We start from the raw sequence: 23,171 nt of genomic DNA on the forward strand, positions 1-23,171 counted from the left end.
AATCATTGCTCTAATTCTTTTAATTGTTTCTCATCATTTACATATGTGTATAGATGTGTGTGTGTATATTTTTATATACATAATGTCTGTATGTAAATACATACAGTACAGGTAGATAAGATAAAACTGCATTCTAACCAGAGAGTCAGCTCTAGCCAAAATACCATGCTCTCTTTGTGCTTCCTACAGTAAATCAGTGGCCATTTAGATCAGGTGCTATGTATGTATGGTGGGTTTTCTCTGATACAACCAAAGTCATCACACCAAACTCAATTCCTGAGTAAATTCACCAATGGGCAAGGCATGTAGAATTGTCTTCATTTGTTCTCATTGCTGAAAAAGTTCAATGGCAGACCTACATCTGGAACTAATTGGTAGATAACTGCTTGTGTTTTTTAAAAAATGCTGCTCTGTTTTCTATGTTAAAATGAAATCAATGTACGTTCCAAACTTAGAAATGCAGGTATTATTTTTTTCCTCAATAAAAGTATTTTTAAAAAGAGGACTGTGTCAACACTCTTTTAAACTATACTGCATGAATAGAGAAAACAGCATCTTACCTCTGTTTATCAGAAGTGGATATCACCTCAGTCTCCTCCTGGGATTACTAAAAATGGCATCAGCTGTCACATCTGGCCCAGCCACTCTGTGATCTTGAAAGCGAAGTTCATGACTACCATTGTCCAGCAGCTACCATTTCTCAGATCCAGGTCTGGCATTTAGGTTATCTTAATAGCTATTGTTTAGCAGACAACAAAAGGAATCACCTTTACTTCACCAGATAGTAAAAAAAAAAAAAACAACCTTCAGAATTCATGCAAAGAACAGGTGCAGAGGAGGAGCCCTCCCCTTACTGTGCTAAGGAAAGAGAGACGTAACAGCTACCCTTAGAGCTTGCATATTTATTGAACAAATCTAAAATAGCTAAAATACATTGGGTACTTGTAGTGCATTATTAAAGATCACATTGTTACAAAAGCCTGCGTTTTCAGCAGTACACAACTGCAACTATACATAAATGCCACAACTGCTGAATATTCTTGCTCTATATACAGCACAGTAGATGTATCTAATCTATTTGAAAATAAAATATACAAGAAAAGGGATACAGAAAGTGGAGGAAGAAAAGAAATCTAGGAAGTGCAGTGCATGCATTGGTTAACAGTCAGAAGCTAAAACAGTTCAGAACAAGGCCTGCCCTATAAAAGGAAGAGCTAAAAGACAGAATTATATAAAAAATTAAGGTGGGCTTTCAGACTGTGTCTAACACAACAACACTCCATGAGTAGATGATACTGTTAAGTTTTGTGTTTTGTCTTGTTTTGCATTTAAAGTAGTCAGGGAGCAAGAACAAAAATGTAAAGTCTACATGTTGACTGTGGAACTGTACTCTTTCCCCTTTAGGACTTCTTCTAGAAATTTGATGTGTTTTTCTAACTATATCCCCTATTTTATGAATTTGAAGAGGACATGAAAACTTGTCCCTTTTCTAAAAAAAAGGTCTTAAAAAATAAAAAAGACAAAAATAAAAAGATATTTTTGAGAGGTTGGTGGAAAATTATTGCTCATCTTTCTCCATTAGGTGGATAGGAGTCAGAAAGAGGATTTTATGTAAATTACAGTTTTGTGATTGCTCCCACTATAACTGTATGTTTGTGAGTGGACCCTTACAGGGAATCAGTTCCTCACTTGTACACTATAAGTAGTTTCTTACCTACAGCACTGAATAAGAAAGCCACACTGAAGACACAAGTAAACAAATCAGTCCAGTCCAAAGAACAACATTCAGAAAAACAAAGTACCAACACCTTCTCAGAACATGGAAATAAAAAATAACTCCATCAGAGCTACCTTGCCAAGGAGCATATTTAAAGTCCAAAATAGCACCATTCATCAGTGTCTCAAATCCCGTGGCAGCATCACAATCACTTACCACAAGGAAACCATGAGTTTCATACTACTTCTATACATCAAAAGAGTACATGGATAAAATATTGAGATACACAGACAAACAATGAAAATAAACTACTAGTCTTGTTACATCTAAATGAAAAAAAGGGGGACTCTCAGCCTCTGCAAGAAGCAGTTTGGAACTGTGGAAATGGAGAGAGAGGTTTACCTTTTGCATGTGAGCAGTGGAGTTTGAGTAGTGGAAGACACTGCTGTGGTAGAACTAGGCCTGAGGGCCCACCTGTAATGTTTGTAAACATGGATTCACAGTGTGAAATTCTGAGAGCTTTTGCTTGAGTCAGAATGTTAAAAACTATTTTTTATGGTACATATTTGTCCACTGTTATTCTCTAAAGCAAGGCTCAGAGTCCCATAGTTTCTTCTTACACTTGATGATTTACACAGAAACAATTCCCGATATATGACACCATGACCTCATAAACTCCATACACCATATGTAACACAAATGGAGAAATTATGACTAAAAAGAGCAGAAGTGTTTGATTTTGGTGAAATGGTGTCCGTAGCCATTTACTGGAACCAGGCTTGCCCCTTCTGCCTCACTTTTTTTCTTGCGATTTACTTCTTTTGAGATGGGGAGACTTCCCTGCAGAAAGGAAAAGCAGGATTAGCTGTGCTTCAGTGAAGCCTCTTTCACTGGTGGGGCCCTCCTCCAATCCTACCTTTCCATAGTTCCCTAGCTTTAGTTCAGAAGTAAACATCTACTAAACACTGCTGGATCGATTGTAAATACCAATGCCACATGCAGCAGAGGATTGTTTAAAAACCAGCCAAGCCTTGCAGCATCTGAGAAAAGCTCTTCATCTGGGGATAAAGGAGTGTGCTCCAATACAGCCAAAATGCAGAAGAGTTGAGCCAACAACTGTCCTCCACTGCTGAACTGGAGAATTTAGACATCTGTTGCAGCTGGGGAGACCCCAACCCTCCCAGTAATGTTACAGGGGAAGAGCCACACAGAGTGACAATCTTTTCACCTCCAGCTGTACATCCTTACACTGTTCCTTAAAATTATTTTTCTCACTCCTTCCCAACCAAGCCATTTCTGTGCCCTTCATAATAGCTGGGACAGGTCACATCTAAACCTACACCTGCAGATGGTGTGTGTGCAATAGTTCTGATATACAAATATGGCTGAAAATGATCAATTACCTGTGAAGCACAGAAGGCAGACACAATGTTTCAGTGTTATGAGTTCAAAACTCATAGCTACAAAAAACAAATGGCACCAAGCCCCTTTGAAAATACAACTCAGTACCAGCTTGGGTACCCAAAAAACTGATGCTAATAAGTTTACCTATAAATTTCTATTATTACCTATAAATTCATTTGCTTGCTTTCTTAAACCCCAAGCTCTAATTTACAGTTCCACTTGGCCTACAACATAAAAATGCATCTCAGCTATGAAAGGTCATATTATTATGAGAATCTTTTACGGTGTAGACCTCTCATCCTTTAAACACTATACAGCTTAAACAGCTAGCACATGCTAATAAGTGACTTCATTGAAAACTGCACTCTGAAGACTGCTGTGTGTTACTTGCCCCTAGACAAGTAAGGAGATGGTGTGCCATATCAGCCAGCTGCCTCAGATAGATTTTTATTAACCATACTTAACCATTCATTGGCTGAAGTCTATGCCTATTCAGCAAAGCATTTAACTTTTTGTTTCAGTTTAAGCCTCAGAAGGAAGCCTAAAGACTATGCCCATGCTTAAAGTACTTTGCTGACACTACATCACTATGGGATCGTAAAAAAAAAAGATTGTTTAGCTAGTAATATATTGTAAATTATGGCAAAGATCTGTGGGGTTTGTGATCAAAAGATCTGAACTGAAGAGGTATTTTATTGCTTTTATTCCTAGGACATGTTTGTCATATAAGCAGAATGCTTTCAGTTTGTGTAAGAAGTTGAAGTTATCTTCTCCATGTTCAATTTCTCTGATTTGAGAGTTGTGAGTTTCTGAATTAAGAATTAAAACCAGTTTCAGAACTACCAAGAAAGTGCTATTTTCAGCAATTTTCCTTTCCTGGCTCTTCAAAGCCGTAATTTTCACTGGAATGTCTTTATTTGCTACATTTACTTGTTCTGGGAATGAAGCCACCCCATGGCTCTCCCACTGTCTTTATCAAAATTTACAGGGTAAATTCTGCTTTCAGGTAGATGAACTCCCCAAGCCCCAGGGTTCTGCGGTACACACAGCAAGGAGCAGTTTTCAGGCTGAACACAGAGTAAAATCCTTTCCTAGGGACAAATGGTGTCTTCTCCTGTTTGGGCATCAAGAAATGGAGAAACTGAGCAGACTTCAAATGCAGAAGGGATCTGAAAATCAGGGGAAGAAATATGAGCAGAAACATACCTTGCCTTTGCTAGAGACAAATCAGGGATTTTTTTAAGAGACAATTTCAGAATGAAAATATTACATTTAAATTCTAGGGCTGCACAAACATGTTTCTTCACAGGACTTTAGAAAATTCCATCCTCATGATAATTTTTTTTTTTTTTTCTATATTTGTTACTTGTTTATCACTACAGGATGTGAGAAGAAAACCATAACCTTACACATACAAACAGGCACACAACACAGACCAAAGGTCTGGGCAAATTTCCAAAAGCATTGTGTTGGGCAGTTCCTTTCCAGCTGTGAAAACAATTTGAGTCCTAAAATTCTGCCATACAATCACTAGATAAAAAGTCCTATATGACCCTTCTAGGTCTGGAAATAAATTGTGTTTAAGAGATGTATCCTTCTGTATTTGTTGGTCGCATGAAAACAAAAAAGCATTTTTATCTGAAATAAGTTTCAAAAAATCTTTTAATTTCACTTTATTCTTTCAGTAGTACAAGCTGTTTAACATTGAGCTGTAGGACTGAGCACAGTCTGCAATCTTCTTCAGCAATTTCCCTGATTAATTGTATAGGATGTCTGAAAAAATATAGATTCCAAAGACACCCTTTTCTGTTAAGGCTGATACTCTGCTGGAAGCTGCATTGTGTGCAGCTTATATTCAAGTTGCTTTTGGAGATCAATCATAAAATAAAATTTGGACCCAGTTCTAAAAACTGATCCTTGTAAGCATATGCCAAATATCTTTTGAAGAATTATATGAAGGCTAGAAAAATGCATTTTATTTAAATAGCAGAAATACATTCACTTTAAAGGAAAAAAAGTGTAATACTTTTTGACCAGTTGAGAAACAATTATCCCTTTTATAAAACTTTTTTTTTTAAGCTATATATAGCATGAAAACATAGTTATTCATAAATCCGGTATAATGCAGCAGTTACTAACTATGCTGTACATAGTTCACAGCTTCATCCCATTGTGTCAGGAGCAACTTCGTTTAATGATTAATGACAAGTTACTGAAAGCTGCAAAGTTAGAATTTTGAATAACAATCATCTAGCCAACACAGAGCTGATTCATAAAATTAGCAAATTAATATAAATATGACCACATATTGCACATTCATTGTAATCTGGCATTGCTATCAGCATACTCAGCTGAACTTTTGAAATACGTTGAATGTTAAGAATGGCAGTGCTGCAGTATATGTTAATTTAAAGATTGGCATGCTGGCACATAAGCCTTCAAAGAGCAGGCTGCAAATATCCCAGTTATAAATTTCAGAAGTCACTTTATAAAGAAAAAGTGTGAAAAATATAGTGGTAACAAGATGAAATAGCAGTTTTGTGAACAGGGAGCTGAAGCCTAGATAATAATTGAAACATATCCAAAACAATTTTCCCTCCTTTACTTACCTGCCATTTTTTGGCCAGATTTTGTGTCATTAATGTAAAGGAAAATAAAAAATAAAACATATACATTCTGTGGTTCTGAGTGATTGTTGCATTTGCCTACTCAAATTTCACATCCAGATTCACATTTATGAAAGCAGCAATGGTAACAAAACAAAATCTTACAAATCTGACAAGCCACATCTTCTGTATTTGTGCTGGGGTACTTGTTAGACAAAAACTGCCATGCTTTGATGCTTGTTACTCAAGCCAGGTAAAGCACAAGCAGTAAACTTAACAAAAGAAAAAGAAAACCACACCACTTTCTTCCTCTTCCTCCTCCTGCATTATCACTGACCTTTTCATCTGCACTGCTAAGAGAATTGCCAAAATCAAGCATTCAAAACTCAGACATCCAGCTTGTAAAATTATGAGACAGGCTTAAAAAAACATGAACTCCTGAAAATTAGCATGTTTTCCTTCTGGAATGTAGCCAGCAAGAGTCCATTTTCTGCAAGCTTGAAGGCTAAAAACATCATTTTAAAATGAAAGCTGAAATCTCCAGTTAACTGTCTGGCTTAAGGAGCCAGGGCTTTAAGAAAAACAGAATGCCATGAGACTTGTGATGAAATCATGACAGCTGGGTACTCTCTTGAAGCACTCATAAAATAACATCCACTGAACTTTCACTGTGGCATACTTTTTGTTTTGTTTTGTTTTGTTTTTTTAGGGTGGGGGGGTTCTTGTTTGGGGGTTTTCTCACACCCCAAAACTTTCATCTCAGTTAGTTGTTTATTAGATGAAAGAAATTACATAAATAACTTTACCTTTGGAAATCCCCCATCCAATCGGCTGGTGGGAAAGATTTTCTGGCTTACCCAGATCATTGACCTTGGTTGATAAACCTGTAGTGACACAAATATATACAATTTTTTACTAACAAAGATTCATTAAATGCAATCAACTGGTTTTCATGTGACAGACAGCATTACTAAAATGGAGATCCTAATGCCAGTTGAGCTTGGCACAGAGTTGTGTTTTATGCTCAGTACATATTTTTGAGTACCCATGACAACAAGATCTATCCCTAGAGTATTTCAACTATGGGGTTTCAACTATATATATTTCAGCTATAGGATTGTTTATGGCAATCTGCATTCAACAGGCTTTTTTAAAGGACTATAGGATGATTTTTTTAATTTTCTTTTTAAATCTCTTTAAGAAATTCTGTGTAAGAAGATGTCCATATTAATAAACTTACTGAGGATATTATACCACATGCCCATTCTCTTCTGCAAGAAGTCACTGGCAAAAGATTAACGAAGTTTACTGCCTTTGCTGATGATTGCAGGAGACAAGGGCAACACAACTTTGATAATCCTTTCACAATGAGCTGGGAACTAGAACTTACTATTTCCAAGATCATTGACACAGCTATAATTCTGTGTTAGCAGCCTGTATTTTGGACATCAAAGGAATTCTAACATGTTATAAAAGGCATACTGTAAAATAACTGGCAGCAGGATTTAATGGTTAAGGTACTGCCTATGACTGTTAGGGAAAAATTTTCCTATTGAAAAAGGGTAAGATTCAAAGCTGGCCACTGACTACAGTGGGAACTTAGAGTGAATATTTGCCAGGTTAATACATCTCAGTTACGGTGAATCTGAGCTGGAAACCGTCTGTGCTCCATTTCCTCAACTTCTGGATGAAGACCAGAGCATTTCTTCCTCTCGCTCTCATGAAACACTGAAATATTTTGCAGAAGGTACAAGTTACACACAACAATGCAGACCTGAAATTCATTTTCATGCTGGATTTTCCTCCTAGGACTTCGGAGTTTTGTGACTTGAATGCTGCACAATCCATGAATGTCAAACTGTCAGTGTTTTGAGCTCAGCATTATAAATTACACCACTCAAATTTGTTTGTACTTTGGGAATCAAAACTTGCCTTGTCACTTAAATTGCTGGTGGATGAGCTTTACTTACCTGCTTACTACAGTATTGATGTTGAAATCTGAGGAATGTTTTCATTTCTGTGGAGTTGCGTGTTGACTATTGTCACAACCGGACTAGATGTATCTTAGAGAAATTGAATCATCTTTCCAAGAGAAAATCCTGAATTCTACTATAAAGTAGAAAATTCAAAACACAGAGCCTAAGGCAGTGCCTGTTCTGATATACTCTCCCAAGATTTTCTGCAGTACAGATCACAGTGCTTTCTGCTGATTAAAGCATCAGGTTTTATTGTGTATTTTAGATTACTGTATCACCTCAAACAGGACACTTAAGCTGTCTGGGTATGGTTGACATAGCAGCACATTAATTACACATCAGTTAATGTTCACATTGAACATTTGAGGCACCTGAATAAAAGACACCAAGTAACCCCTGAGCTCTCTTGTTGCTGTTTATAATCACTGATTACCCATCCTGCAACTATGCTTTGATTGTACTGTGTAGTTATAATTTTGTATGAAAAGTTATGGTGGAAAATAGTGATAGCAGTTCAGCTCTACCACAGGACATGCATGCTCAAACCAACAAAGTATACAAAAATGTGTATTTTCCTGTAGGAAGGCAGAATAAGCATCGGAATAAAGTATTATTCATTATGAGATGTATTTTCCATGGAATCTGAGATATATTCTGATTACCCTGTAGGCCTTGTCATCCTTATTAGTAATTTAATAGGAATAAAATAAGCACCTGCAACTAAATGGCAATTAAAGGACCCTCAACTTAAATTCTAAAGAATTTAGAGGGACTGCAGTTTGGGGGTTGATTTTGGAAATGGGGTAGGAGGAAAAATGTTTAAATTGTAAGATGCACTCACAACTAAGCTCCAGGGGGAAAAAAACAACCAACCAACCAACCACACAAACAAAAAAAACAAACACCAAAGCAGACCTTTATGACTACGAAAAAATGTGCAAAACACCCCAGCTATCTTTCACAGTACTTTTCTGTGGAGAAAAAAAACCAAAACACAGTAATGTCCTATTTTCTTAGTATCTCTTAAAAAACAACTACTGTGGCCAATATTGGTAGATGGTAAACACGTGGATCTGCTCGACAGCAGTAATTTTCTGATATAATTGTACTAAAGTCCTGAATTGGCAGCAAAGGATTTTTAAGTATCTGCCTTGTGAGCAATGCTGAAAGGCTGGGGAACCATGGTTTGGATCCTGGCTAAGTGGAGGAAGATTCTGCAATGGAAAGAAAATGTCCACTCAGGAATTATTGCAACTCACCAGGAGAAGGAAAAAAAAAAAAAAAAAGGAAAAAAGAAAAGAAAAGGGAGAGAGAAAATAAAAATAAACCCATTAAAAAAAAAAAAAACAAACACACCCCCCCCCCCCCCCCAAAAAAAACAAACAAACCACACCAAAACAAACAAACAGAGGATGTCTTGTCAGGGTACGTGCTTCATAAAATACAGAAATTACTTAGATAGTCAAATCTACTGGTAACTAGGGCATTAGAAAAACACAGCATGAACTTTTAGTCAATTACAGCTGCTCAGAACAACTTATATTAAAGTTGCAAAATGAGCTACAGAGAGAAAAAGTGGAAAGCAATGCTCCATTGAGGAGCAGGATGTAAGACTTACAACATTCCAGCTGTTTGCATGAAGTAAACACTTCTAAATAAATGCTTCCATTGATACACACCATATTTTCATTTCTTAGTACTTCCTGTGTGACTATTACGAGAATACAGGCTTGGCTTAAGAAATGAAAGCACGCGGATTCAGAACAGAATTACTGTACTTTAGGATGGACTGAAAACTAAAGTTACTGCAAGTCTATATGATGGATAAGAGTCATCTGATGACTCAAATGGATAGCCTCAGTATTTGATAATCATTAGGGAAAAAAAAAATCAAGCTAGTAAACTTCATCCATAAATTATCAGAGTGGATCACCTCTAAACATCCAACTGGCAGCATTACCATCCTTGGAAGCATTCCTTCCTGGCAGAGCATGTGATATGCAAACCCATTCACTCCCACCTTGAGAAGTCAGGTGGAAAAGAAACCCACTGATTTGGGAAGTGCCATCTGAAGCAGTGTTCTACAACAGCAAGCAATTTTGCCTGAAACGTCAAGGACAACTTAGAATGGGGAATTATGATCTATGAAGAATATGCTTTCAATTATTTTGCTTCTGTTCTCTTGAAAACATACAAATAATAAAAACTGAGATTAAAAATCAGAAAAAACTAAGGTGGAGAAAAAGAAATGCCTAAATAGAGTAAATAGCATTTACCGGCTCTTTCTGGATCTTACAGAACTACTTACTGTTACTAAACCAGAAAGATTTCTGCAGTAGACCCTTCTTTTCCCCTCTGCCCAACAAACCAAGATACTTTACTGCTAGCAAAGGCTCTGTTTAATCAGCATTTCAAGACTCCAAGGCCTATTCCTCCATTTTAAGCCTCTGTAACAGTAATAGTAGGAGAGGACAAACTTTTGCCCAGCTTTAAAACAGATGCATAAAATAATTTGAACAGACCTGAACTAAATCTACCTTATCAGTCACATTAAAATGATAAAATTCTTGCTACCCACTCTTCATTCCTACTCATTAACAGCATTTTTCAAATATTTAGATACATCCATCAAAACAAACAAAATTAAAAAAAAACACAGAAATTTAAGGCATTAAATTAATAAAATGAACAAATTCCTGTTAATCATCCCCAAGGTTATTACAGTTAAGAAAACAGCAAGAAAGACCACAGAGTTACTTTTTTGCTGTTGTTTTTCCATGTGGATGACAACTGAATTCCTGTTCATCAAGTCTCGTTCAAGACTTAACAGGAATTAAATTCAACTGCAGTCTGGATTTCCAAAATACAAGAGGAAGACCAACTGCCCTGAGAACATCAGCAACCACCTTTTGAGAAATTTCAGATAATTTCTTTATTATATAAACCAATTTGGGGTGGGGTGGGAGGGAGAGAGAAAACAAAAAGGAAATTATGACAACTACCAATTCTGAATAAAAGGTTACCATCTCCAGTAATTCTATACTACCCTACCTAGGACAGCAGAAAAGAAAAAGAAAATAAAACCAAAAAGCTTTACTGTATGGATTAGCAGTCTAACGGCAGACACAGATGTCCATGTGCTGAGGAAAAGCGGAGTAAAATGATACAGGTTTGTGCTACAGAGAATGAAAGGGGCATGCTTTCCCCCTCTGCAGCACTAAGACTGTGCTTGGGCTGTTGTAAGGTCTAGTAGCCCTTTGTGTCTGTAGTGCCTAATCCACCATGTTCTCCTGGAGATGGGCTGTATAGCTGGACAAATAGAGCTGTGTACCTGTATTTCTTTGAAGTACTTCGGGAATTTTTCACCACCATTGCTCTGTGTTGCAATGACACAAATCAATGGTATTGCAGGCCATAGAGGAAAAGTTGTATATTATTTCCTTTGAAGCTGGTCTCAGCATCATTGGAAGTGTCCAGAAGAATTTCTTTGAAATGAAGCCCCGATGCACTTTCTTTTGCAGTAAAATACAAGTTTCCTTTTAAGTGGAAACAGTTATAACTGTTCAATTTTTTAAAAAGTTTCTTAGTTACCAGCTAGAGTGTTAGTGCCTTTTCCCAGCCCATTCTGCCTATCTCTATCCCTCAAATGCCTCCCACTCCAGGAAAACATTCTCTTTGTAACCAGTTACCCACCATCACAATTCGGAGGCATAAGCAGAAAATTTTACTGCACTAGTGCTTGAAGACCAACTAAATGATTCTGCTAAAAAAAGCTAACTCATTTTAAACAAAACCAGAAGGAAAGTTTGTGCTAGGATCAATATATTTACTTAAGTGCAACTGGTAAACTAATGCTTCCATCTGCAGTTGTTTAATGCTGTTTGGGGAACATTTTGAAAACATGCAATGATAATGTCCGCTGTGTTCCAAACGCAGTTCACAGGATTTAATACATACAGCAACTGTGAGCTGCATGGTTGCTGCTACACAAATTTGGTTGGGTGGCAGTCTGCTATCAATCTACTTTGTCCTGTGATTCTTCTGGATAGGCCAATGACAGGCTACATCGAATGCTCATCATGGCTCCTTATTTCAAAGAGCCATTGAAGTTCTGATGAACATCTGGTATCTTTAAGAAGCTGTACTCACGATCAAATGCTGTTGTGATGGGCTGACTCTGTAACAGGCTCAGCAAAGAAGCTTTCCCTATTGAAACATCAGAAACCACAACTTGCCCAAGTTAAAATGCAACTTAATTACCTTGGTTTAATTATTCAAAAATACTGTGAACATGTGGTTTAGCAGGTGTGCGGCCTGCCAACTTTGTGACTTTGCTTTTTTTGTGTGGCTGTCCCATCACAAGTCTGAGCCTCTTGTTGAACTACAGTAACAGTTATCCCAAATAACCTGTCTTCGTGTCTTCAGTACACTGTCAGGGCAGCAGATATTTCTACCTCTTCAGTTTTCCACATCCATGCAGTGGTGTTCAAAATTTGAGAGGGTGGGCAGGCATGAGGAGGATCATTTACAATCATTTCACTTGGATAATACCACACAGCAAATAAAGGTAGATAAATGATTTAAGAGAAATGATGAAGATTTATGCAATCGTTCTCCTCCTGGCTGGGATTGCTCCAAGTGGCTCACCTTCGTGAGGTGATGCTTTACCTGTCATTACTGTAATAATTAACATATGGCAGTGTATCAGAACACAGCAGGAAAACTGCACACCTGAACTTGCTTTTGACTTTTGTGTATCAGCATCTGTTGCTGGCTCTGCTTTTTCATGGGGAAGGTATTACTGCTACTTTTTCTTCCTTCCCATATGATGACTCAAACTCACAACCACATAGAGATGAAAAAGCCTAAATGAGACAAGTATGCTTTTTCTTGCATTCCTCTCTCCATGCTGCACATGAATTAGCAAATTTATTCATCAGGTTTTTTTGCAGTCCTTGTTCATCACTTCTTTAATTTTTATCAGTCTCACAGAATAGGATCAGTCTCACATCATAGGATGTCATCTGCTCCTTCCCTACACAACACTTCCCCTACACAACACTTGGAAGCTGTTTTTATAGATTTTAAGTACAAAACTTCTCATATAAGCCCATCTTCATCCATTGTTTCTTTCATTGTTCTTGAAGCATCTATGATCCAAGTTACACTGAAGTGTCTGCTCCTATGTAGTCTCCTCATTACCAGCTTTTCACTCCTGTCCTCATCCATACTACACAAGTATACATTGCATCTTTTATGTATGTACTTACAATGTCCCATGACACATATAAGAAAATTGTGCTAAAATATGCTTTTATGACTAATGGTATCTACTACTACACAGATCCTTGCTGCAGGAAAGGATGCTGGTTAATTTTAAGCACTTGGAGCAGGCACATTTTTCCAAGTCAATTATATATCTATTAGCCTCTGAAACTGCGCAAGTATGGTGCTGAGGAGGAGAAAAACACAAGTTAATCTAACTTGAGTATATAGTTAGCACACTCCTGACAAGTCCTTTAGGTGGTAAGAACCTTCAAGAGACTTTACCTGTCTTCTGGCAAACATGATTGTATGAGGTTATTCATAGAAGACACTTTCTTTTCCCTGGGAATCATCCCCACATCACCTGAGTGTAATACAATTTCTAAGCAGAATGATCAATTTGCACTTTTCTGCACTAGTCAGAATGAATCTTGCTTGTGTGCTACAAGTGCTCTCATGATGTTTTTTTACTTCATTAATACGCAGAACCATTGCAAAACTATTTACCACGCATATGAAGAGTAAGAGAGAAAGAAATCAAGTGGTATATTGTGAACGTTGTCAAAAAAGCTCATCAACTTCTCACTGAATTAATGAATTTAACAAAGATACTCATTAGCAGTGTATCACACTCCTTGAAAGGAAAAGAAATGCTATTCTAGAACAATAATAAGAAACACGATACATGGAAAATTCCGTTAACCTATAAAATGGATGCAAACTACTTTATTTCACCAGTAAATTTCAGTGCATGGATATGAAATTGTGAAACACTGCAGAAATCAAAATAACTGAACAAGCCCTCCGTAAAACCAAATTCGACACCCAGTGCAACCCAGCACCTTTTCCACTTCATTTTGTTTCCCTCTGAACTGCAATGGTAGCTTTTGTTGTTACTTAGCATGCACACACAGAAAGACAACCATAATAAGCCTGAGAATTAAAGAGTTTTCAGTTACACAGGATTTTGCAATTTGCTCTTCAAATGCAATAAGGTAATGAAAAGTTTAATTAGTAACTATTTGTGTCTACTCCTAATAGCAACTGCAAAACAAGTCTCTTGTTACAAAGTCAGGTGAACACACAGGGTGGGAGCAAAATTCAGGACCAAAGGCTGCATAGTTAAGTTCTTCAGGAGTTTCATACCCAACACTGAGAAGGAAGTAAAGACACATGGTCACAGGCTAACCAAAATGTCCATTAAGCCAGTCTCCTCACTCCACCAAGTTTTGGTCTTAAGGCAGGAACAGTGGCCAGTAGGTGAATCCTGAAGAAAGAATAAGAACAGAGACAGCCCAGAATAATACTTCTCCTGTGTGCTCTCCCAGTTCCCTGCTTCCATTTTTGGGGGTATACAAAATGTATACACCAGGCTCACTTCCAAAACACATTTAATTTTTTTAATTTCCTATAAATTTTCTAAGTTAATAACCTGAATACTGTAACTTATAGTAGACTTAGTATACTGCTTTGGACTAAAACTGTATTGTTTGTTTAATTTTGTTTAAATTTCTCACACATACCAGAAAGATGACTAGAAATCCAACAAGCGATGCTGTTCCCCAAGTGGCGGCAAGCTCACTGCCTTTGCTGACTGCTTTCCTGCAGAGCCCAGCCAGGAAAGCCTTTCCCCCCATGAGATGCCAGCCTCTTGCCCAATCAGTGTATTTCAGGCAAGTATTAGAAGCGCAAGCAGTATTCTTGGAAATGGGAGACAAATCCACACTGTACAGCCAGTACTTACCTCATTAAAAGGGATGTAATGACCACAGCTGATGATACTGTAATGGGTGCTTGAAAGCATTATGGAACATTCATCTGCAGCCACCATATTACCAGCATCTACAATCACTTAATGTAGCTCAACTGCTACTCCAAATACAATACCACAAACTATATCATGAATGTTCTGCAGACTGAAAGTAATAAAGTGAGTTCTCGGACTCATGTAACGAGGAGACACACGGGAAAACAACTTTTCCTGCCAAGTACTGCTTCTGGGTTTTGTTCACATTGATTACTTAGCTGAGAAACTAAGGGTAGGGACATTTACCAATATTTCCATAGGATTTTCTTCTGCCATCAGGAATAGAGTTATTTAAACTCACACTCTTCAATGATGGAGATATTACCACAGTTATAGTCATGTTATAACAAAGAAAGAAAATTTGTTCTCCTCTAGCTTATTCTTTTGAGTAGCTCTATAATGCCAACGTGTGCCTTCTACACATCAGTGCTGTAAGAACCCAGGAGTTATTCTGATAATGTACATATTAAGCTGAGGCTTATACCACCTTTGGTGATCTCTCAACTTTTTTCAATGTAGTCCCACACAGGTATGCTATGCTATTAGAAAGATGGTAAGGTTAATGTTAACAAAATTAATCCAGAAACATTCCTTCCTGAAGGATGAGAAATCACCACCCATTCTGATGTTGGTTTGGCATTTTGGGTGGTTTTGGGTTTTTTTGGGGGGTGGAGGGAAGTTGGTGGGGATTTTGATGCCATATTTGCAGAAGGAAACATCAGGAGTCCTCCCAGGAACATCTACATAGGGTTTCATTCAGTAGTGCTACTCTGAATTTGCCAGACCAACAGTTTGAATTGAATTTCATGTAACACTCAAACAGTGATTCATAGTATTATTCTACATCAAGCATTTGAAAAGAATATTTTTGCACCTTTCCAGATTGCACCCTCAACCAATTTGGTTTAATGAGGTGAATAAATATTTGAAATAAAAACAAAATACAAATATTCAAAAATATTTTTATTGAAATATCCTGTCCCAGTCAATGATAGCAACTGAATTATGTTAATTAAGTTATTCTAGGGCTACTAAGTGTAGTCCCTCTCCCCTCTCTTTAGCCATACACACAAGGACCACAGCTCAGTTGCAGGGAAGCAGCTTTCTGATGGAAAAGAAAAAAAAAAGAAGAAAAAAAAAGAAAATTGTTTTGAGATCCCAGTGACCAATGTCATGACTGTAGTATTACAAGGTGTAGTTTAATTCTTACTTCTGATTTTTGAAGATTTCAGACTTTGTGAAAAAAGCTTGTTAAAGTTTTGTCCTGGCCAAACCATTACATAAACCTCCAATCCTGTGTGTCAACACAGTTCTGTTCAGGTGCTTATTTACAGAATTTTAGCAGCCAGAACAAGCATGTTTGTGACTGGGTATAAACACACATATACAGAGCTTTTGTCTTTCCAACATGTATATGAACTGTACCACTGAAATATCCACAGTATCTACAGCTTTGGACAAAAAATAGCTTGTCCTTCAAATTTTTCTGGTCAGAATCAAGTAAAGATGTTTTTTTTTTTCCTGTGCAGTTGAACATCTGAATTGTCAGAAGTATGGCAAAAGTTAATTATATTTCTGCTTATTTATTTTCTAAGCTGGAAAGGCTTTTAATTCACCCGAAGTTCAGGACCCAAGCAGCACTGAGCAAACTTCACCGAATGTATTCTTCATGCACAGTGTGTAAGCATAATAAAAAAGCACAATATATACATTCCTGCTTAGCTTTCATCCCTCTCAATTATTTCTCTTGACCAAATCCTGCCCATGGCTACACATGAACAGAAGATGATCTAACAGATCTAGAGCAGTTCTCAACTATCCTAAAGGAGATTCCAGTTCCAGTACCAGTCTCAATGATCAACAAAGAAGGACATAATGCTTCATCCTACTATGTAGTTCTTCTTATTCCTCAGGGCATATAAAAGGCTCAAATAATGCCTGGCTCTGTCAGACCAAAATGAGACCAATATGACACTCCATTCTCCACAGATAACCCTAAAGTTAGGAATGGGTATTCCAAATAAAGTGAAGTCATTGTAAGGGCACAGAGTATTATAGAATGTGTAAGGATAGCATATGACTCATTGGAAAAAGGTTTGCAATGGCTAAACTAGGACAAAATCTTAAATATAAGCTTTGCCTCATAAATATCTTCACCTAATTTAAATAACATTATGTATTTCCCTATGAACTGCAAAAAAAAGAAAGAAATGGGACGGTGATCTTTTATTTTTTTTCCTTCAACCAAAGACAGGTTCTCATTTCTCTCTGACTTAATGAAGAAAACCTTTTCCCCCAACTGTTTTCCTTCCAAAAGGCCATAATCCTATTTTCCTCTTTTTTTTCCCCCAAGAAAGACTAGAAAGTGCAGAGAACGTAAATGGTAGAATAACCTCAAAACTGATACAGTTCAGACAAGGATATGCCACAGGAAGTGTTCGACCCAAATGACCTCCTTCAGGGGCCTTTTTCCTTTGGGATGACACAGCACAACACCTAGCCTAGAGATACTACACCACTTGCACTTAAGAAGAAAGTCATCAAAATTCTGATAAATCAGAATTAAACTAATGAGCTACTCCAGAATATCTTCTGTAAATTTTCAGGTAGGTCAAAATTAAATTATTAAGGACGTATTTGTTTAGTGGTACACACTTTTATTAGTGTTACTGGTTTAAATTCCTTAGTATTTCTACTGCAAACTCCCAGAACTAAGCCTGACTTACAGAAATTATCTGCAATGCAGGCAAGATAAGAGGACACACCTGAGTGTTTTAGAAGCAAACAGACCACTTTGTCAGATGTATAAAATATCTTAGATTACTTTCTTTAAAACAAAACATTGACCATTTAAAAAAAAAAAAAGAGCCTTTCCTTGTTTTGCTAAAACTCTTCGACATCACAGAAAATGGAAATTAAAGACTTTTTTACTCTCACTTTTCTGAAAAAAATCCTTTATTTCAATGACTGGATGACACTGGCCAAATCAATTTTAAAACTTTCTTTTTTTTTTTCTTTTCAGTTAGAACTTTTTTTCCTTAATTAGCACTAAAATCTAAATTTGTATTTTATGATATTCAGCGCTTTCCATGAAGGTGGTATACACAAATTCTAGCATTTCAAAGAAAAATAGCAATAAAAATCACCTTATGAATTTATACATTGCACAGAAATATAAAAGGTTCTTTTTCTCTTTATGGTGCCACTTAAAGAAGTGTATTATACAAAAGGAAGGGCAGATCCTCAAATGGCAGCTGCTCTTGTGTAAAATGGCTCAAAATGTCCACAACTTAAATTTTAAGACAAATAGAAAGTACACCCTTCTGCATTTCTATTTCTTTTTAAATTATTGATGATATTATTATAAAGCCCCAAGGAAGATTAATTAACCAGGTATGAGGGAATCCTAATTCCAAGTCTAGGAAAACTAGCATTGAAAACTAGCCTGCTAAGTTATTTGCTTTTAATTGTAAGCAGTTTAAGAAGCATTTTATGGAATAAGTAAGACAGTAAACTTAAATAATTCACTTGTCCTCACTTAACAAATTTATTCTAGTCACTCTTAATTCTACTGTAATCATAACTAAATAATTAATGCTTTTTCCATTTAGCAAAGGAATAAAACATGCCATTTGTCCCCATTTTTTTAAGGTTTGATTCAGCCTGGTGAAAAATAATAGCAAAATTTTCACTGGCCAGTGAGAATAGAATAGAGCCTTTGCCTATGCTGTATGTATTAAAAACAAGGTAAGCACTTTTACAATCATGTATTTCAGTGTAGAAAGTATTGATATGTAAGGAAGTTTTCTTGCAAACCAGAATGGTTAGACACTTGCAATAAATAGAAGAAATATGCCAGACAAGTGCATCCACTACTGCAAAGAAAGTATGTCAGTGGTTTGACTTAAAATGACATTCAGTGTTACTGTGCCAAAAGTGAAAGAAAGGGAAAAAAGGGTGGGGTAGGGGAAAAGATTCTGCCAACTATCACATATTAAGCAACCTTGCAAGCTGGGCAAGTCTTTTTTATATTGACAATTACAGTCACAAAAAAGGTGGAATTAGGCCTTTTCGTAACAAATCAAAAACTTTTCAAAACCAGCCAAGTGAGATTTTTACTTATGTTTCACTGCAAAAGAAACAGGACTAGGCAGGTAGATAACTATATTTTATATTCTTTTGGATAGTTCTAAGTTGCATTGTAAGTTTAAACCACGACACTGGCCCAGACACTGACTTTACAAAACTGATTTCCTTGACTACTACAGGAGCCTTGCTAAATTTACAGAACCATCTACTGGTAAAAATCGCTATTTTATGCCTAACTAAAAATAATCTTTTATTCCATAGATAGGTATATATTGCAAATAACAGCCTGCATATAATCTAAAAATGTGGGCTGATAGTCACCTTGGTGTTGGTAGGAAAAGTTGCTTTATACAATATTCCACAATTGTGTGAACAAAATGTATTTTAACATGATTTCTATTCACAGTTTCAGTGAATCATTTCCCTTTTAATTCCCCACACCCAACTATTCATTTATATACAGATAAGCAAAGCACTTTGATGAAAGTAGGTTCCAGAATAGACTAAAACTCCAGAATGTGCAAGTTTATTTTTGCAGATAGGAATGATATAAAACAAGGAACCAAAAAGGAAAAAAACTTTTATAATGAAGTATTGCTTATTTTAAGCATCCTTCTATTCCTCCTCCCCCAAATCAAAACAACCCCAAGGAACCAGACAAGAACATAATTAATGAAATTAATGTAACATAATCTTAGTATGCCCCCCGAGAACCTCACACTTCAGAAAATAGTCTAAGCTAATGTATACTCTGTGCAATGCTACGTAAGACAAGCTGTTGCCCCATATAAATCAACAGATTTTTGACCATGGTATTATCACATAGCACCCAAAATATATTACATTTTTATCAGTGTATGCTTCAGTGATACTTCTACCTTCAGTCAAGAATGTTTTATGACTACACATCATATAAACTAATTCTGCTTACTTTATGTACTACTGTGAAAACCAATTTTCTTTAGCTTGCTGATTCCAAGACAGTCCTTCTCAGGAATACCATATTTAGAGAATATTTAGATGTAGAATGTTTTATCGTTTTAATTAGGTAGCTGTCAGCAACAGCATAACAAATTGACTTTAATCAGTAAAAATATGAACACAATTTGCACTGAAGGAAACGGGTTATTGTTGAATATGCCCCATCCCTGGAAGTGTCCAAGGCCAGGTTGGATGGGACTTTGAGCAATCTGGTCTAGTGGAAGGTGCCCCTGCCCATGGCAGGGGTGTTGGAAGTAGGTGAGGTTTAAGGTCCCTTCCAACACAAACCAGTCTATGAATACTGAAAAATAAATACATTCCAACTCATTGACTTTTGTGTAAGTATGTTCAGTTAGGCTCAGGCCTAGGCACTTTTTCTGAAGCAGATTTGTATCATAGAATCATAGAATAGTTAGGGTTGGAAAGGACCTTAAAATCATCTAGTGAAGAAAGGCTAACCTTCTGAAAAAATTACCAAACAAGAAAATTTAGTTTGCATCTTATATACTTCCCTGATAGATTAACATTAAACCTGCCTCACTTACTAAGTGCAATGATCTATCTCTTCTTTTAGGGATGAAGGTGTCAGGGTTGAAATTATGGGGTAGTGTTTTGTCTGCATGTATTCCTACATGTGTTATGATGTGTATTTTTCACAGGAAAACATTTCATCTAAACATTTCTTGTTTCAATTAAATAAGCCTTACTGCACAAAGAGGGATTTCAGATTTTTATTCAAATAAAAGCAAGAATATCAAAGACCCGACATATGGAAGTTTTCAGAGTACATCAGTCATCGTATGGCTAATCCCCATTGCCTCAAAGAATAAGTCTTATAAAGGTCATATTTATAAATGTGTATTGGGAATGGGGAAAGAAGGTTTATATTTATAAAATAATATTGAATCTTTGCTAAAGCAACTAATTCTTACCATTTTTTGATTCTGTTAAGTCTTGGGGCTGCAGTTTCTCTCAAGTAGCACAAGGAGAACAATCTGAAAACAATTTAGAAATAAAAAATGAAAAAAAGAAGTAATTCCAACTGTTGCAATATTTAATAGGTTGGGTTTTTTTTGCCAGCATAACAGGGGGTGAGCCAAGTATAAGCTTTAGTGGGTAAGATTTAAGTCATGCAAATTATTCTAACCACATGTATGTTTATATGTCATGTGTCTGCACTTCAGTGGTCTGTAGGCTTAAATATAAGACAAAGAAATCCCTGGTATCTGGATTTCCAGAACTCTTAAGCTATTCTTAGAGCTTGGCAGATCTCTGAAAAGCCCTATACCTAATGGTTAACAGACCCAAAAATCAGACAAAAAGACAAAACCCCATCACCCTGTGCTTACTGTAAAGGTGGTCCATTGTTCCCAGACATACTCCAAAGTGTGCTTTTTTGCAATGACAAAACAAGCGTAATAGCGTCAGGCTTTCACAATGTTATGGCCCAGTGAGTAGGTATTTTTGGAATGGCACTGCATTACATAACCTCCGGTTTTCTCTCTCTCCTTATCCCATACACCCTACTATTTTAAATAGGCAGAAGAAAAATTAAAAAAAAAAAAAAAAAAAAGAAAGTTGGCCCTTCCTCATTTAAATGATATCTTAAATTACAGCTGTCTTAACTGACCAAATTTGTAGCATACCTCTAGTTTTTCATATACTGACAAAAACTAAAGTTCTCCCCTACTGATTATACATGTCTTACCTACAGTGTGTATATATGAAATATGATTAGGTATGAGTCATATGTTTACATACAAATACATGCTACATATTGTATTTAAAACTGCAAACTCTTATCTATAAATGTATAGAGAAATGTCTGAAAAAAAGCACATCATTAAACATTCACCAAAACACACTTGGTTTTGATTATTTTTTTTTCCTTAAAAGAAGTACCCCAAATTTAACTGCTGTACACGCAAAAACGCAAAAAGCTGTTGCAAGAATGACTGCTTTCTAAAAATAAAGCCCAGCAGCCTGAGAGGAATCAGTGTCAGGGAGGAGAAGAGGGAGATTCGTTTTACAAGGGAGAAGATGAGAGATTAAAAACCAATCCTAGAGTCATGCATGCATGCTAAAAAAGCCAAGTGCATTAGGTTCAAAAATGCATTTTGGCGTTTGTGGAGTGCAAAACCAAGGAAAAGGAAACCCTTAAAACAAAATGAAACAAAACCAAACAACGAAACAAAAAAAACAAAACACTTCTCATCTCCCATTTTATGTGTGCAGAAAAATGCCCAGCCTAGAAATCCATCCTAAAAGCATAAAGACAAGGAGTTAAATACATATGCTGCACGTTTTCTCATCTTCTTTAAGAAAGCTTGTTTGGAAATGTGCACCGACAGGGAGGAAAGGCAAGCTGCTGTCCAGCTAAGTAAGGGCAAAAGGAAATTAAAAGAAACAAAGAAAGAGAGAGAAGATTAATAATAATTAAAAAAACCAACAATCTGTGTATTGGAATTGCATATACTTACAGACAAAAGCCCCCGCTCCCTGCTCACTTTCTGTCCTTTCTACATGATCTGAAACAAATGTGGATTAAAAAAGGGCAGCATCCTACAGAAGGGAATTTACAGTTGGGGGAGTGGAGAGAGGGTAGGGGGTGTGGGGAAGAATGACTGCACCTCTTCTAAAGTGCAGCCTAGGAGAAAAAAAGAAAAAGGGGTGGGGGTGGCTGGGGGAAAATCTCTGTCTTCCCCCCACCCCGACTAGGGTTTGGTTGCCAGCTCTGGTTATACTGAACAATGAGCTAATTCTGATGGCAGCTGGCCGGCCGCCAGCTCTCCCCCCTCCCGCCCATTCCCTCCTTACACATACAAGCTCCCCCCGCCTCCCCCAGACCGCCGCTGCAGCACCAGACTGCTTAGTCGGCAATAATCCGCAGTCCCGCGTCCCCCCCTCGCCGTCTGGGAGCCGGGGCAGCGTCCGCGCTCGGCTGGGCAGCGCCGGAGGTTGAAGGGGGCTGTGGGGAGCGACGGGGCGGGTCGCAGCTGTCCCCCCGCGCAGGCGGCGGTCGACCGCTGAGGAGCGGGGAGGGAGAAGGAAGGAAAAAGGAGGGAACAGCCACATACTGTAATAATAACCCTCCGGCAGCAGCAGCAAAGGGCATTTGAGGAGAAGAGGATGGAGGCGGAGGTGGTTGCCTGCGCCTGCGCCTGCCTGGGAGGGAGGAAAATGGTGGGCGGGGGAGGAGAGGGAGCTGCACTACAGGCGGGACAGGCCGCCGGCGGTGAGGGTAGGTGCGGAGTGTCCGCCCGGGGCTAGCTCGCTTCCCCGGCAGCTCCCAGGGCCACCGAGGACCGAAGCAGGACCCGGGAGGG

At 37.5% G+C, this 23,171-nt stretch overlaps 1 protein-coding gene across 3 annotated transcripts; it reads right to left on the reverse strand.

Annotated features, from left to right (window-relative positions):
* Positions 1–887: 887 nt before the first annotated feature.
* NREP (neuronal regeneration related protein) lies at positions 888–22,862 on the reverse strand. 3 transcript variants are annotated; one of them, XM_061443076.1, is made up of 5 exons: positions 22,707–22,862; positions 22,326–22,373; positions 20,778–20,840; positions 6,534–6,611; positions 888–2,557 (listed from the first exon to the last, which is right to left on the reverse strand). In XM_061443076.1, exons 3-5 carry the CDS (start codon positions 20,778–20,780, stop codon positions 2,432–2,434), a joined length of 207 nt encoding a protein of 68 aa, XP_061299060.1. In that variant the 5' UTR covers positions 20,781–20,840; positions 22,326–22,373; positions 22,707–22,862; the 3' UTR covers positions 888–2,431. The 3 variants fall into 3 exon arrangements, with proteins under 3 accessions (XP_061299060.1, XP_061299058.1, XP_061299059.1); XM_061443074.1 differs by lacking the exon at positions 22,707–22,862 and adding an exon at positions 22,663–22,681; XM_061443075.1 differs by lacking the exon at positions 22,707–22,862 and adding an exon at positions 22,476–22,603.
* Between the last annotated feature and the right edge of the window lie 309 nt (positions 22,863–23,171).

The sequence above is a fragment of the Pezoporus flaviventris genome, unplaced genomic scaffold, assembly GCF_033815535.1.
Source record: "Pezoporus flaviventris isolate CSIRO_AGI_PZ_B2104156 unplaced genomic scaffold, CSIRO_AGI_Pfla_v1 ptg000285l, whole genome shotgun sequence".
Lineage (NCBI taxonomy): Eukaryota > Metazoa > Chordata > Aves > Psittaciformes > Psittacidae > Pezoporus > Pezoporus flaviventris.

Excerpts from the sequence above, each read along its gene's own strand:
- NREP (XM_061443076.1), bottom strand. Across the intron at positions 2,558-6,533 it reads TGGATGGGGGATTTCCAAAG|GGAAGTCTCCCCATCTCAAA; the intron begins GTAAAGTTATTT and ends TCCTTTCTGCAG.